At 44.2% G+C, this 16,972-nt stretch overlaps 1 protein-coding gene across 1 annotated transcript; it reads right to left on the reverse strand.

Moving 5' to 3' along the window:
* Positions 1-452: 452 nt before the first annotated feature.
* Positions 453-14,834, reverse strand: LOC129104248 (insulin-like growth factor-binding protein 5). Its single transcript, XM_054614825.1, has 4 exons — positions 14,448-14,834; positions 5,004-5,218; positions 4,690-4,809; positions 453-3,827 (listed from the first exon to the last, which is right to left on the reverse strand). Exons 1-4 carry the CDS (start codon positions 14,779-14,781, stop codon positions 3,693-3,695), a joined length of 804 nt encoding a protein of 267 aa, XP_054470800.1. The 5' UTR covers positions 14,782-14,834; the 3' UTR covers positions 453-3,692.
* Between the last annotated feature and the right edge of the window lie 2,138 nt (positions 14,835-16,972).

Below are 16,972 nucleotides of genomic sequence, written 5' to 3' on the forward strand. Positions count from 1 at the left end.
AATGGGTATTACTCAGACGAGTCCATTCTGCCTTTAAGTGGTGATAAAAGTAGGTTTTCATTCACATAATCCTCCCCCAGGCTACAAATCCCCTCTTCCCAGTCCTTTGAATAATGAGCCGGTCCCACTAGATGTTATCCCCCCCCCTTGAAGTTCAAACTCATGTTAAATGAGTTCCTGTGCAATCTTAGTATGGTGTTGAAAACCAGGTGACTTGCCCTCGGGCGAGGCTTTTTAAAGTCACATCCTGCATGCTGCATGAGATCCTTGTGGGCTAGCCTGGGTGTCTCAGACTTATGTCTAAGAGGTTTATCAGCTCGTGCCTCGGAGATTAGTCAGTGCTTACTACTAGGATGACTCCACTCCAAACTGTACGTTTCAAGCCATTTTAATGTCTGCTCGCTCCTCTTGGACAAATGCAACACTAGAAATGAAAAACCTGACCAGAGTGATTAAATGAATACATAACTTTATTTAAATAAATGCTTTGTCATAACAAAAAAAAGACAAAGGTTAAAAAGAGTACATAAATTACAAGTTGAATAAATATTACACAGTGATATTCACTTTAATAATTTGAGATTTTTTGTCTTTTTTTATCTTATCTGTTTTTATGCAGTTCCAAATACTGACCATTTTATTTCCCACTATCCTCCTGCCACCGATGGGTCCATTTCACAAGCCAGTGAACACCAAATTATGAAAACCAATTGTATTGACTCATTACATCCAGAAAGTGTTATGTACTCAGAAAACAAAGCTGTACTGTCGTTACTGTACTACTGAAGTATGAAATGTGAATATGAGTTTAAACCAAGTAGGAGATGTGAAACCTGAGGAAGTCGGAACTCGCAAACAGGCGCGGCGAACAGGAAGTCACCGACACTAGTAGAGACTATTCTTTTTTAAGCCTGAACCTCAACCTGCAATCCAAACAAAAGAAGCAAATACCTGGAACATTGAAGTATTCACATAGTTGATTGACCCAGACAGTGAATGGTCCCAGATATCAGACATTTTTGACACAAGAGTATCAAATGAAAGTGATACTCTATTCTTGGTTTCTGTATTGCATTCCCCAGATTTCCATGACTCCTGGTGACTGTCTTGCTAACTGTATCTAATGTCATGCAATTGGTGACCCCATATCGGGGAAGTGGCTAGGCCCTGATTATGACCACTGCCCACGGCGCTCACTCGTCCTCTCTCATTTCCCCTCCGTCTCTCTTATCTCCTCTCTCCATCTCAACTCTCATCTCTGTGCAATTGGCCATGAGAACATCTCTAGCTGCGTGTTACTTTTAAATCTATTTCTCCCTAAAGGATGTTGCTGTATTGGAGGTCCCAGGCATGGGCTGCACAGCCCCTGTCGACAAATATAACCTCGAAGCACCACCTTTAAAAGGTAAGCACAAGATAACACAACATTTAGCTTTTGTGGCTGTTTTTTTTTTGTCTTTTTTTCTTGTTCCACCAACTTCATGATACCACATCTTAGGACGTCGTTGTGTGTCAATATCAATAGTGAGTAACTGAAATAAGTGCAAGCTGCTTTATTTTTTTCGAAAGTGGTAGTGGGGATTTGGTGTTGGAAGTGGGGCAAGGAGCCTTGATAATATATTCACAACCGGAAGCCATTTAGGATGCACCATCATCACTTCTCTTTTGGAAGGAAATGATTGATTGACCACCAAACATCCTTTGGCTTCCCCTCGCTGGCAATGATATACATTGGCATTCAAGTGAAAAAGCAAGAATCGTAGCTTATCGTTTGTCAAAGAAAGAGGAGGGAGGTCTCACTGGCTGCGGTTGCGCAGCAGCTCCTCACACATCATTCTTAAAGTCCAGAATTCCCCCGAGGTTCAGGCGAAGATTACAAATAAATTTTGCTAACACCCTTTACAGGACCATTGCGATCATTGTTCCTATCTTAATCAGAACTAAACCAAGACCTCTCTTGAATTTTTTGGGGGGTTGGGGCTGTCGGAAAAAGGAAAATTGCCCAGTTTGGTATCCATGTCACTTTCACGTCACTGTTTAAATGTAATTGTAATGTAGGAAGGCACTGTGACTTGCACACAGAGAGAAGAACTCAACTTAAATGACCCTGTTATAACCTGTAACCTTTTTGTTTTGATCATGCTCCCTTTAGATGTAAAACCTTTTCATGGAGGCATGTAAGCAGAAGGCTTCCAGAGGGTTAGCTTCTTTGACTGACCTGTAGCCTAATGACACTCGGTCATTCTCCTGACAGGCTACAAGGACCTAATTCTTTACAGGCTAAAATCGTTTTTTTTTCTTCTTTTCCCAAGCACAATTACATTGTTGTCATACTATGTTTCTACAGGCAAAACAACATTCAATAACTATATTTAAAAGTAATGTAATACACCATGGTTACACTGTAGTAGCAGTACTGAGGGGAAACCACTTGATAAAGGAACATGGCTCAAAAGTGGGCGGTCTTTACTTCACTGAAGGCAAAGAAAACAGCGCAAACAAAACCATACAAAACTACACTTCACACAACTGAATCAGAGAGGCAACTGGCCCGACTGGCAAGTTTGATTATGCACTCAACTCGAAAGATCGAAGTGAAACTTGAGTCCCATTGCTGAAGCTGAAAACACTTTATTTCACCAGTAGGGGCAGCGCTCTCTAAGCTCTGTGTCGCCCCGCATGGCAGTGTCTGTTTAAATAGGCACAGTTGGCATATCAGGCTAGCTACATTGTCGAAGAGCCACTTACATAGGTTCATCTGTGACGATCCGCTTACTCTTTTTGTTTCCAAACGCTCCGTGTCCCGAGACATACTTTACATTGGTTATAGAGAAGGCCAGCCCAAAGACCACTTCAAGCGCCAGCAATACTTGTGACAAAAATCAAACAAAAGAGAAAGAAAAAAAAAAAGGACATTCTTTTTGTAATAGGCTCCATCATACACCAACACAGGCGGATACATACCACACACACGCACTGTACACATACACCCATTCATGCACGCATCATTTTGTGAAGGTACACATATCTAAGCAGGTTCCCCTATTCTTAAGTGCTCTGTCAGAACCACATATCCAGATAGAGTCAACTGTTACAGCATATCCCTATCTATTGTTTCTTTTTTTTTTCTTTTGGAAAACAGACAAAAAAACCAAATTACTATGCCAATAAACCGTTCCACAGTGGCATCATGTTCCACAGACTAAAACTGATGGTTTCAATCAATGTGCCTGATTATTTAGGATTTTTCTTCACATTGATTTTGTGTTAAATTTGCATCATACAAAGTGAAGTATTGAAACCCCCCAGCTTCTATAAAAGTTATATCCATTGTGTGCATATATTTTCATGGATCTGCAGCCAGGGGACCCGCCTCATACAAGGGGTCCCATGAGCAATAGTCAAGGGATCTAGTAAATCTTCTGGGACTTTCCCCTCATTTGAAGAGTGCTTGGTCAACAACAAAAAAGAAAAGAAAAAAAATACAGGTGTCTTTTTTTCAGCCTGGTCTTTCGTTTGGATTTTTTTTTTCTTCCTTTTTTTTTCTCAATTTGAAAAGACAAAACAAAAATCTTGAAGCCAATGGAGGGCGGAGCATACAGATGTGATTCAGACAGGAGGCGTGGGCCCTGGGTCACGTGGTGGTTATGGGTGGGGTGGGAGGGTGGGGGCTCAAGGGTGGTCGTCCCTTTTCACTCGTTGTTGTTGCTGTTCTCCAGGTCTTTACATTGAATGTCCCCGCCGCTGTAGTCTGTGCCGGGGAGCTGAACGCCATACTTGTCCACACACCAGCAGATGCCTCGTTTGCGGCCGCGAGATGGCTTGCACTGTGGGCCAGAAAACAAGATTACAGTTTTGGTGAAAACAGCTGCAATAGTTGGACAAGGTGGTGGGGGTGTAGGCCCTGTCATGCCAGAAAGGGGCACAGTAAATTTTAGTAGCACATCTTCAGAAAAAAAAGCTGCCAGCTTGGTGATATAGTGGCTTCTCAAAGGTGATGAACTGTTGTAGCAGTCAAGCTAATGCTAAATACCTTAGGCAGCCATGAACATGTTGGGGCAGGTCAGTCACAATCGTGGCCATTAAAGCTCTTCAAACTTGCTTGCATGCTAACTAGCGCTACCATCTCCGATACCATTTTATCCTTCCTGATACCAATATCGATACCTGAACTTCCATATTGGTGGATACTTGTGCTTCAATAACACGTCACCATTTTATTCTTTGGATGTTCCAGTGTAAAATATTGACAAATTGCTTGAATTATGCTAGCTCTGTCTTATGAGAGATGGCGTACGCCTGACTACTTTGATAAACGATTTCGGAATGAGAAATAATTTTTCCTGAAGCTGAAAGTAGATAAAGAGTGAGCCATCTTGCTTTTTCTCGGCTCGTTGCGTTGACTCGTCAATACCCGATCAAGCAATTTAGGCTGTATCAGAGGCATTTCCTATACTCCTAGGCTCTTTGCTTACAGTTCAGTGTCCAAATACAATGCTTGTTGTTGATTTAATTTCCCCTTGGCAAGGATAATCCACTGAAAATTAAAAACATATGTTTTAAATGCTGGAGTGACCTCAAAAGGTACATAAGCCCACTTGGAATGGTAGGGAAAGGAGAAAGCAATGAGTATAAATGCAAGATCAATGCAAAGTTGAAAACAAAAATACTTTTCTGAAGCTAACCCACCTGCTTGCGCTTGAAGAATCCTTTTCTGTCACAGTTTGGAAGGTACAAAGACAGAGCCATTACACGAGATGTGTCCTTCATTCCCTGAATGATCCCATCCAGTTTTCTCCTGCATGGACCCTTTGGAGTAAGACAGCGCAGGGTTACAAAGGCACCCACACTTAGTTAAAAACTCAAATTAAAAGTGCATTAAGATGGTTTAAGTTTCTATTGCTAGATACTACAAATAGGAGTCACCGAAATCCGAAATGTTCACATTCTGCACATGGTAACTTTTGAAAAAATACAGAAACAAACCGAAATGAAAGACTTACAAATTCAGGCTCATGCTTGTCAATTGGCAAAGGGGAGTAGTCCAAGGCTGAGCCCATGGAGCGCTGCTTGCCAAGCTTCCTCTTCTGCTCCTTCCGCAGCGCATGGACTTTTTTACTGTTCACAATGTCTTTGGGAAGGAGTGGCACTTTAGCTTGCTGCAGATCCTCTGTAATCTCTGTGGTAATGGTGTCCTCATGTTCTCGAGACTCACGATCTGCAGCAGAGCAAAAATAATATGGTTCATTAATGTCTCAATTTTAAACAATGTGTGACGAAGGCAAGTTGTGACTGCTCTCTGAAATTAAAATAAGTGTGAATGGATTCAATAGAATTACTTCACTTAAAGAACCTACTCAAAATGGCATTTAAACACATTTACCAGACATTTGCATTCATCAGCATTCGGCAAATGTTAGTCGAATATTCACTCTCATTTTAGCTCTGTTTTGGACTCCACCACTTAATGAGGGATATATATGGCTTTGTAGCTGCTAAATGCCCTACTATGTTCTGCAGCTAGTCACTAACTTAGTCCAACTGCTGTTTGGTGCTGGGTGTATAGTGTACAGTGGGATTATCAGAGATTTTACAGCTGTCTGCTGAAGCTCAAAATGAGATTGATAAAGCTATGACTGAAACAAAACCGCAAAGATGTCAAAGAGCTGAAAGGTGTTAATATAATTACTAGATCTGAGTGGAAGTGCAAAGTTGTTGATAGTTCCTTTTCACACTACACAGTCACTTGATCCCTTGTTTTATATAAAAATACAGAAATACAGAAATTTCAAAAACTTAGCTCATACAGTGAATTGGTTAAAGACATAGACAGTTTTCGGTTAAGTTAATCTATATGGTATCCGAAGTGTTGGTTGCTGGTTTCTCTTTGTACTCTGAGTAGTATTGATCAATCACTTTCAAGGAGGATTTGGTTGAACGCAGTTGAAAAAGTCAGTGTGGAGAGTAAAAGCGTCATAAGGCATTGCCGAAATGCAACCTTGGAATCTGAAGGCTATTGTCTGACGATAACTTTCGTGGTTTAAAATGAGTGTGTCAACCGGATACTAGTGAAACAATCTGGTCAAACACATTGTCTTTCAACTCAAACCCACATCTAAAGTTGCTAATCGGATTGTAAACAATGAGCACTGCACAGAAAAGGAAGTCTTGGCACTGATATTGCCCCCAGAGGCTTATCCTTCGTCAGACAGGTAGCTCCAAATCTGATGTTTGATTCGTTTTTTTGGTAAAATTGGTATTGATCGAGCCCCGGGGACAATGAAAACGTCAGGCACCAAACGCACTGTTAAAATCTGTATTTAAAAGTCTCAGAGAATGGAGCTGTTTGTCATCGCGCTACTTTTTAAATGGGAATTTCCACCAGGTTTGTTTATTTACTCTCCAACATTATTGCGTGATGAAACTAGTCTTAAAATTTTATTTGAACATGAACATAAAATTCAGGAATGTAAAATGTATCTGTAAAGGGTAATGTCTGATCTAACAGTCATCATAGACCCATAATTAAGTATTACGAGGAACCAGTAAAATGAAGATATATGATTGCAACATTTTACAGTCACTGACTCTTTTTTTTTATCAATTGCTATCTGCATAAATCAGATCTGAAGGTTTACAGCTTGTTAGTCCTTCCCACGAGAGTGCAATACCAGGTGGTTTTCCCGGGGTTTGTGCCACCAACTGTTGCTTGCCATTTGTTTATGGAGGAGGGGAGGCTGGACCTCTGATCAACAGCTGATCAAATCCCACAGCTAACACAGGAGTTAAAGCCTTCCAACCCAGTTATACAATTATAAAAAAGTAACTTAAAACATCCATTCATGTAGGGCCAGTTAGTTCTGATCTGCATCCATGATAACAAGGGATGTATTCCAATGTCTTCAAAATATCATAGACGTGTTGGTCTTAAAGTTAGTTGAGGTTGCACAGAAACACAGACTCCAGGCAGCGCATATTCGTGAACGGGCCTCAACGACTTGGAGAAACTGCATCTCATGCTGCATGGCTGCCCTTCCCAGTGCCTGGAAAATCTGCTAACACGTTATCTGGACTGCTAAACCTCAACAGGGACCAAGGCCTCCGAGTGTCGTAACTTTACAGCGACGTGTCCCTCATTAAACTAATTCAAATGTCAGGCTGAGGAAATTCCAGTTGCTCTGCGGACTCGTATAAATGCTTGTACATTTCTGTCACATTTTATGCGCTGCTGAGAGGTAATTTCAGCTCCCCCAGGGGGGCACTAGAGACTCTTGATAGGATGTTCACAGGTTGAGGTCCTTTATCCTTAACCTAGACCCCACTCCCCCTCACACTCCCTCCTCTCCTATGTTTGGGGCTCAGCCTCTTAAGCCTGGACCCCCAGCCAGAGGTTCTTTGAGGGCACAGAAAGAAGCCCTGAGCTGCGCACCCACCCCCCCACCCACATTTGGCTTAGCTGTTCCATAAGTACAGAGTTATTGTGGGGACTCTGCCAGGCCCCAACTGGCCGAAGCGATGGTGCCAGTGGATGACCCTGGCTATATTTATCTGACAAGGAAACCCGCCGTTGTGCACAGGGCCAGACGCACTGAACCAGAGAGGAATGTTGGCCACCGACTGTAGGGCCAACTGTTGCTGAAAGACAAATCAACTTCCATACTCATAGACGGACAAGAGAGCATAGGCTTGGGAAAAAAATGATTTAACAAGTTGCCATAACTCCGTTGACTGGCCTGTTGGTACACAGCCACCGTGGAGAAAGGCACTGAGACGAAACAAGGACACGAGCTCCGAGAAACTGATGTTCAAAGAACCCTGACACAGCATGAGCGTCTGGAGTCTCTGGGAGGGGAAGGGAGGGGAAGTGGGGGGGAGTGTGATTACCAGAATTGGGTCTTTGGCTTCTGCGCTGCACTGCCGACTCTTTGAAATTAATCTCACAACTCATGACTTGGCAGGCCTTGGTTTGTGTTTAGATATGTCCTTGTGTCTCCCCCGCTCAGACTACGAGGCTATTACTCGCTATAAATAAATACGTCAAACCAGCATTCCTATGTACGCCCGAGCATGTGACCACTGTGGAAAAACTCTGCATTTTGCTGCTGCACGGCCCAGTCATTTCTCAGGGTGCTTAATTGAAATGCCACATATTTGGCACTGAAATATGAAAACTAGGGCTGTTTTTTTTGTTTTTTTTACGTGCATTCTTGTTTCATGTGTAATCTCATTTGAGCATACGAATGGCACGACTAAGAGAGGTCTGAGCCGTGGCACATCGGTTATATTCACCTTACAAGTTAGTCACTTTGAAAAAAAATTCTCTGTTAGAAACATAGGATGGAAAGAAAGTTTTTTTAACTGCATTTAAGACAAATAACATAGCTTTTGTGAAGACAATGGTGTCTGACTTTTTTTCTCCTCCACTCACAAAATTGCCAAATTCATCTTTTCTGAAGTGGGCTCTTCGGCGCAGCCACAAAAACTCAGTTTTTCCATGCTCAGGGTACCCAGCTTGTAAAGGAGGCTTACAGGGTCGGTGTTTAACTCTTGAAACTTAGCCAAGACGTTGGACGTGTGCCAAGTGAGCCAAGTCATGTGCAGCTCTTCCATTCAGCTGAGCCCAAAGCTGTGCCGCTATCTCTCTCTCTCTCTTTCTCTCTCTCTCTGCTCAGGCTAAAGATTTCATTAGGACGAGAGGTGTGGAGTAGCCAAAGGAGGTGCACCTGATACTTTTCTGTTTAAAAATTAACATCTGCGCACAATTATGCTTCATGAATATCCAAAGTTTCTTGAGGGCAGCGGTCCAAGAATGAAAGATAAGCTGCACCCTCTTCTCTCCTCTGGATCTTTAATACTATGATAATAGCATTTAGATAGCAAAAACAAAAAAAAGCCAGGACAATAGATTCTCCCACCTTTCATTGGATTTACCAGCATTACACTGCGTTTGTTATGTCCCGCCTTGGATTAATTGCGTCTCTGAGCCGCATCTGAAATTACATCTTTACCAGATGTAAGGGAGTTGTGAATAGAGGTGCTGTCTATTCTCAACAGGGGGTAGGACAAGATAATGTAGGGATAAATGAGACTGAGGGCATGTGTCGTATAAAGCACAACGCTAGTAAACCATCCTTAGGCCTCAGACTACTTAATATTTGAAAGCAAGGCCACGGCCTGATAACCCTGCAGTTTCTAGAGCAGAAAGGGAGGTGTGAACAAACCAGGGGAATTGTGCAAGTCACTGTGGGGATGTGTGCCCAGCGGCACAAACGTTAGGTCCAGATGACCCAAAGAAATATGGGTCATAGAGGCTTTCAAAACTCTAAAGCGGCAAAATAGTTTGCAAATAAAATTTTAAAGTTAGCATTACAGCAGTAAAACGCTGTGTCATGGATTTCATAAAATGACAGATACGATACACCCTCTGCACATGACTTGACAACTAGTGCACGAAGCCTGGTTACATGAGAAGACTGAGAGGCTGATGACTGGAAAAAAGGCTCCATTCCAAACCAGTTGGAGCAGAAAGAAAATGTGGGCCTTATCAAATGTTCTGCCCGTGATAGTGTAAGGGTGAAGTGCGAGGGAATTATGTTTTGACCCGTATGTCCTGTTGTTTCCATGGAGCTCCTGTTGCTCGTGCGTGGTCACAGCCGGCTCCTGAAAATGCAGGAAATAACTCTTCCCACGGTATTGTGCACACAGAATACGTTCATTGCAATCAAAAAGTTTCCTGCTTTTCTGAATGCTCGGTATAAATAGCAAGCAGAACAATTCGAGGATTATAAATCACAAAGCAGGATTTACAAGAGGATGCAAAAATTTCCAAGGGGGGAAGTGCTGCTGTAGGTAAGCAAACTCTCCGACGTGTTTACAGCTTCCGCAGTGCAGACGAGTGCTCGACATTATAGGAGCGAGGCGCATGGCTCTCCCGCTGCACATTCCTAATTTTGGTCTGAGGTCTCATCCTACATCTGAGTTTGGGTTTTTCAACAAGCCGCATGGACGGACGCAACCTCTTTTTTTGGGTCACCATCACCACAAGACAATTGCCGGGTGTGACGATTTTCTAACTCTCCGGCGGCGTGAGCAGCTATTTTGGCGAGAGTCGAGCGCTCCTGACCTTGCAGCACAAAAACTGATCTCCAAGGGGCATTAAAAAGAAACATCACAGTAGTAAGAGTGGCAGTGTGCAAGAATTTTTCTCAACAAAACTAAGTATCAACATGTATTTAGCAGGAAGCACTTTTCAGGGCCAAAGATGAGCTTGGCCACTGGGTCAGGAAACAACAAAAGCATCACTCTCACACTCTCAGACAGCACTAGCATTTCAGAGAAGTCCCTGGAGCCTCTATTGTTTCCCCAAATCCTTAGAAACCCAAAAGGCCTATTTCTGGTCCTTTTCTCGCACCATGCTAGCGTGTAACCAGGTGTTGGAGGTAAGATCACGCTACACAGGTCAGGCGTAAACACGTGTGACATCATTTTGAAGCCCCAGCATGTGGCCACCCCCCCAGCCTTTATTGAATCACATGCTACCAGCGCAGAAGGACTACAGCGAAAGCGCTGATTTCTTTCACAGCTGTCGCCACCAGCAGGCTGTAGGTGTCAGTGACCAATAAGCTGTACAAATACCGCTGTAACGTTTTACAGGAAAGAAATCAGGCAAGTGTGCCAAAAAGGTTATGCGCTTGCCGGCGACAGCTCCAGTGCCGTCGACTGGGCCTGTGATCGTACTGAGTTCCACATCAGTGGTATCAATGTCACATCTGAGAAACCGGGTTCCCTGCACTTTCCTGGCGTCACATTTTATCCACAAATTGCGCCCTTTTTCTTTTTTTCTTTCTTTAAGTCCTCGTGCGATATCTTCACAAAGTGACCTTTCAAATAATTCTCCCGAGCACCTGCAACGGATCAGTTGCAGCATGCTAAGCTTCACTGCACTGTCTCAGATGTTCAAGGTGAGACGGATGGAAAGCCACATAGAGTCTTTCCTTTCGCATGAGCCCGTCATGAAGCTGTCAGGCAGCTGGGGCCCACACGTGACCGGGGCTATATCTACCGTGGCATGTCTGCATGAGCACGCAACGTCCGCGGCAGACAGGAGCGCGGTCGCTGGTTCCCATTAGGCCACAATGTACGCTTGGAGAGAATCTGCGTTTCACCGCTTGCTTTGGTTCCTCAGCTATACGACCCAGTAACCAGCTGTGTCAGCGAGGCTGTGGAAAAGAAAAGCAAATGGCCAATCTCAAAGTTAAAAAGCTCTCTAAAAGTACGTGATGACAAGTGATTCTGTTTGGTGCTTGGACGCGACAAGGCAGTGCGACCATGCATATGTGAAGCTCTGTGGCAAACCGCAAGGCATCAGAAGTCTGCAGTTGCCCGACTCACTCATGATTGTAAATACCAATGGCGCTAAATGGGACGCGTGAAAAATCACTAACTGCTACGGAACTGTCTGGCAACACGTTAAAACTGCGTTGGCACACACACAAAGAGCCAAGACAAATGCAAAGTATTAAAGTTGTCAGTAAAGGCACCAGGTTTCCTGTTGCTATGCTAATAAGGGGGCATAGTATTTCTGTACGTGTGTGTGTGTGTGTGTGTGTGTGTGGAGTATTCTGGATTTGGAACCACTCCCTAATCATCTTTTGTTTCTTGGCAAAGAGCAATCCGTTTAACATTTAAAACATAAGGCCCTTTCAGAAGCTTGAAGGACGTGGGGCCTGCTGCTATGAAGTCATATCTGTTGGCAAGCTTTGCCGGGGCCTGATTCACTCGTAGGGGGCTAACAAAGTCTGAGTGGCCCCCGCAGCACACACACACACCGCACTCCTGTGCCTTACAATCCAAGCAACCCCTGGGATCACAGCGCCGGAGCAAAAACGTGAATTAATGCACCGCTGGGACACGAAAAACCCAGACGCTGAGCGATGGGCAGGATTATTTTTCTTACATGAGCTGTAAAGTGAAGGGAGGAGGAGGAGGAGGAGGAGGAGGAGGGGGGGAGGAGGTGGGGTTGAGGATGTAGGATAGCAAAGATTCCTCTCCCCCATTGTTTGGCTGCCCCCAGTCAATATTTAGTAGGCTGCAGACACTTGAGCTCCTCCTCCTCCCAGTGTTTGGCTTGCTCAGCTGGTGCAGCACACTGACAGCTGCAACCCCACACCGCAGGAAACCAGAAGCTCACCTCACTCCACTGCCCCGTCCCGCGTATAGCCGTTTGACAGAAGGCCCCTCAGAGTAGAGAGAGAGACAGAGAGAGAGAGAGAGAGAGAGCCAGAGGCATTCTGCTGAATCACTGCGTTGTGACTGAGCGCCCATGCAATGAATTCAGCGCCAGAGGCAGGAAAAGATGCTCTGATTACCTCTGTGGGCAAACAAAAGAAGTCAGGAACTGTGTGTGCGTGCGTGTGTGTGTGTGTGTGTGTGTTTTTGTGTGTGCGAAGCCAGAGTGAGACAAAACTGCCTGGGGTGTCATCATTCACAACAATCATACAGACAATGCACACCCAGGCAGCCCCGCCTCAAATGAGAGCAAACACCCAGGACTGAGAGTCTACCTTTACTTTGTCTCAGTTCCCTGATCGATGCTTTGCAAAGCACCAGGTTTCGCTGCGGTTTTTTTTTTTTTTTTTTCTTCTTCAACAGTGGCATTCATGATGGACAAACCCACATCGGGCTGCAATGTCATTAAGTGGAGAGGTGTATTTTTTTTTTACACTTTTTTATTATTTTATTTGCTCACTGGGTGCAAACAGCCTAATGACTCTTGTCAACAGGCAAAATGAGCCCAGTGGCAGCCTATTTTATAGAATGAGGCATGTGGCCAAACCCCTTTCGTGGTTACCACCTACTTATCTAGTTGTTGACAAGCTGCTCCAACTCTTTTGAGTGACAGTGGACCCCTCCGCTACAGCAAGAAAATACCTTAAATCATTCAAGGCTCCGCTCTCTACCCCCCCCCCCCCCCCTTGTCTGACTGTCTCCGAGTCCTTCCCTCTTTTTTCTCTCTCTCTCTCTCTCTCTCTCTCTCTCTCTCTCTCTCACGCATACAGATTTAGTGGTAATCCGACTCTGAACACCACGCTAGCGGTAGCCTGCAGACCTAAATCTATCTATCTACATTTTCGCTTTAACAAGAATCCCCTCTACGTCTGAGGTTTTGCTTATTCCCATGTCGTCCACAAGATCTGCTCTTTTTTTTTTTTTTTTTTTTTTTTTTTTTTTCTCCCTTGAGGGCCACGTCCGGATAGATTTTTTACGTCTCAAGGGTGCGAATGATACTGGGAAAGGCGCAGAATGACAGACGCAGAAAGCTTACTGCGCTCTGGCGAGAGGGTGGAGAAAAAAAACAAAAAAACCCCAGAGAGGTTTGACAGACACTTGTTACAAGAGTGGATATTAAAGGCAGCAATTTTTTTTCTTTTTTTGCAGAATAAGCTCCACTTCTTAAATTCCCGCATTCCCCCCCCTCTTAGTGCTCCTTATATAAATAAATACACTATCATGTCGTGCACAGACCCCTTTTCATAAAGTTTTTGCAGTTGGTTTAGAGTTTTTTTCTTTTTCTTTTTGGCGTCAGGATAACATCAGCGGTGAGACCTCTTTAAAGAGAATGTGTTTAATAAACGCACTGCCTTAAAAAAAATGGAACTATTTAAAAAAAAAAAAAAAAAAAAAAAAAAAAAGAAGCTGCCTGGATGTTTGTCAGACACCGCCGGCGCGTCTCGCTAGACCGCAGTTTGACAGCCACTGCCCCCGCACCGGACGGCTCAAATCATCCGGGACACGCCATGTGCGTTTTCACCGGAGCGCCCAGACGCTCGCACTGTAAACGAACCCAATGGGGCCACTTTATTGCGTCATTATTATGACCAGTGCAAAAAACAAAACTTTTGTGTCTTTACAGCTGAACGGATGCGTTCATGTCATGCGGAGAGGAGGAGTATTTAAGCTCCTGCGGGCCAGTTTAATCAAGGCGGTGGATAAAAGTTAATCAGACAGCAGCACCTCAAACCATCTGTCAAACGAGCGCTCCATCAGAGAGCAGCGGCATCGGCTGCTCCTCTTCTACAACAGTGGGTTCCCTGGTGAGGGGAGGGAACCACCTGGATGTGGCAAAAATATGACATCAATATTGTAATCTTACCCAGAGAAGAAGCTAGGATTCATCATGTCATAAACTCGATTGTGATTGTATTTATTTCTAGGCTAGGCTTTGCAATCCCATATCAGCACACAGTGGATCCCCCCCCCACACATGGGACAATATGACCAAACACTGCTGTCATAATCTAGATGACTAGATTTTTCTTTTCTTTTCTTTTTTTTTTTTTTCTTTTCTCTTTTTTTTTTTTTTTTTTACATTTTCAACTACAGGCGCACACATTCTCAAATCGATCCGGAGCATGCGTTCAGTCGGCCAGCCAGCCGGCGCGTCTTACCTATGGGCGAGTGGGAAGGTTTGTATCCTTTCTCGTTGGTGCACACTCCCCTGCCGTGGAGAAGGGCGTGCAGGGGTTTCTCCTCCCCGCTCCTCGGCAGGCACCGGAGGCCCTGGGTGCACGTCCCGGTGTAAACGCCGCACGCCTGTCCCTCAGACAGGGCGCATGTGAGGCAGCAGCCGCAGCCGGGCTCCTTGACCAGCTGGCAGCCGACCGGGACCGGCGGGCACATGGACAGCGCCTTCTGGTCACAGGGCTCGCACGGCACGTATGAGCCCAAGCAGCCGGACAGCCCCAAGATAAATGTCACCAAGAGGCAGAAACTCAGAAACATTGTTGGCGTTCTCTTCAGTTATAGCATAAACCTCAAAATGCGAAGAGGAGGGGGGGGGGAAAAAAAGTAGACTGGTCTAATGAGCACAATGCCTCAGTCAGATAATCCGATTTTTTTTTAAAGCTAAAGCCAAGAGTCTTTATCCAAGAGTGTCGCTATCTGTTTAAAACACATTAATTACCACGGCTCTATGCCGTGCACCATGCAAAAAAAAAAAAAAAAGAGTTCAAATTAGCAATTTGAAAATTATTTGTGATGGTTTTTTTTTTTTTGTTTTCTTTTTATCCCGAGGTGTTGTCCTCTGCAAGAGCAAAGCAATTCTTTGCACAAAATCTCAACTTCTCTCCCCTTCAGTTTGGACTCCAGTACTTTCTCCAGCAGAAGTTTCCTGAGCAGACTGATCAACTGGAGAGCTGCCTTGCCTTTTTAAAAACAGCCGAGCCCAAACCCCTAACTATGAATACGCTAAACAGCAGGGAAGGGAGGCGCACTTGTTCCACGGCTTGGCAGGCGGCCAAAGTTTTTTTTTTTTTCTTCTTCCTCTTCTTCTTCTTCTTCAGCAGCAGCAGCAGCAGCAGGAGGATCGCTCTTTCACCCTGAAGGCTGAACTGATGCCGAGGTGCAAGAGGCAACAGCAGAGAGCAACGCAGCCCTCATCCAAACATTTCAGCACAGGGGGGGGGGACCTGCAGGCTTTCACTGTCTGAAGCTGCAGCTTCTCATTCTCCACAGAAGATCTTTTAAGTGCTCCACACTGCAAAAAAGCCATTTTTGTATGGCTGAAAATGTGCATTTGACTTGTCAAATGCACATTTTCAGCCATACAATCTCCCGTTTGTGTTTAACAAGCTTTTTTTCTATACAGTGGGTGAGAGTCATCTTGGAAAAGGTCCAAAATTAGAAAGCCTCTTCCGAAAATGGAGGCATAATTTATGAAATAACTATTATCTCCCTGTTCACTGGATTACTAATAACGTGCACATTTCACATTCATGGATTTGAAAACATCTTGAACTTTTATTCAAATCTCAAGGAGAAATCATTTTTCTTACATCATGATTCTTCTCGTGTCCATGAACAATACATCCTCGGTAGCCCCCTGCTTGAGTCATGAGTGCCTCATTGTCATGGGTTAAATGGAATATCCTCAGTAAGGAAAAGCAGCGTGGGGAAATCTCAGGTGCTGCTTTGCTTTCAGGGTTGGAATTAACCATATGTCACCATATGTCCTTTATCGAATCATTCACTTATTTAAGGAATGGAACAGGAACATGGATTTGCAATTATTTTTATTACATGTTTTTGTCCAATTTTTCAGCTTTTCCATGCTTTATTTGTTTTTGTTTTTATGGTAGATGACACGCACATTGATACCTGCCCCGGCCCATAAGTCACCTTTAAAGCCTGGACCTGTTGCTTCCGTTGGACATCATTTGTGTAACAAATGTAGCCAGAAGGGAAATCCACTAACATCTCTCTCTCGCTCTCTCTCACACACACACACACACACACACACACACACACACACACACACACACACACACACACACACACACACACACACACGCACACTGAGAGAGAGAGAGAGAGAGAGTCATGTCATCAGAGAAGAAAGAGAAACAAGAGAGGAAAAGGGGGGAGGTTGTCATGAACTTTGAGATTCGGGGCAACAGCCTGACAACTTAAATGCAACTGGTTTCTATTATTTTATAGCCTGTATGCTAAAATAATGCCTGATTGCTTCAGCGTGTGCTACGCTGCTATGCTTGCACCGCATGTGCACTCTAAATCAGCCCGGCCGGGGTTGTTATTTCCATCTCTGCTGCTTTCAGAGCAGATTTTTCTTCCTTAAGTAATAGCGGAGTGTCAGGAAGCTGTATCGGCTGTCCTTTCCATATCCACTCACTGCTTGATAAATGGCCACACGGTCATTTCCTGAACGTGGCTATCATTTTTAGCCTGCCTTTGCAGGCTGAGAATCCACAGGGAGGTGATTTACTCTCATGTTAGTTAAGCAGCTGTCCACTAGAAGGCACTGTTAACAATGGTAAACTCTGCAGAGCAGCTGACTCGCATGTCCGCTGTGTATACTTAGGAAATCAGAGAAATGACACACACTAACTGATGGATGAATACGCCATTAAAGCTGTAATAGCACAATGTAGAGTGGGTGTTGATATTGCATGGGTAC

The sequence above is a fragment of the Anoplopoma fimbria genome, chromosome 16 (assembly GCF_027596085.1).
Source record: "Anoplopoma fimbria isolate UVic2021 breed Golden Eagle Sablefish chromosome 16, Afim_UVic_2022, whole genome shotgun sequence".
NCBI classification, from domain to species: domain Eukaryota; kingdom Metazoa; phylum Chordata; class Actinopteri; order Perciformes; family Anoplopomatidae; genus Anoplopoma; species Anoplopoma fimbria.

What these genes read in the sequence shown, in the direction of transcription:
- LOC129104248 (XM_054614825.1), bottom strand. Translation starts at nt 14,781, where the DNA reads ATGTTTCTGAGTTTCTGCCTCTTGGTGACATTTATCTTGGGGCTGTCC. An exon ending in ACCTTCCCACTCGCCCATAG is followed by an intron (nt 5,219 to 14,447) that starts GTAAGACGCGCC and finishes GCTCTGCTGCAG; the next exon opens with ATCGTGAGTCTCGAGAACAT. An exon ending in GATTCTTCAAGCGCAAGCAG is followed by an intron (nt 3,828 to 4,689) that starts GTGGGTTAGCTT and finishes TCTGGCCCACAG; the next exon opens with TGCAAGCCATCTCGCGGCCG.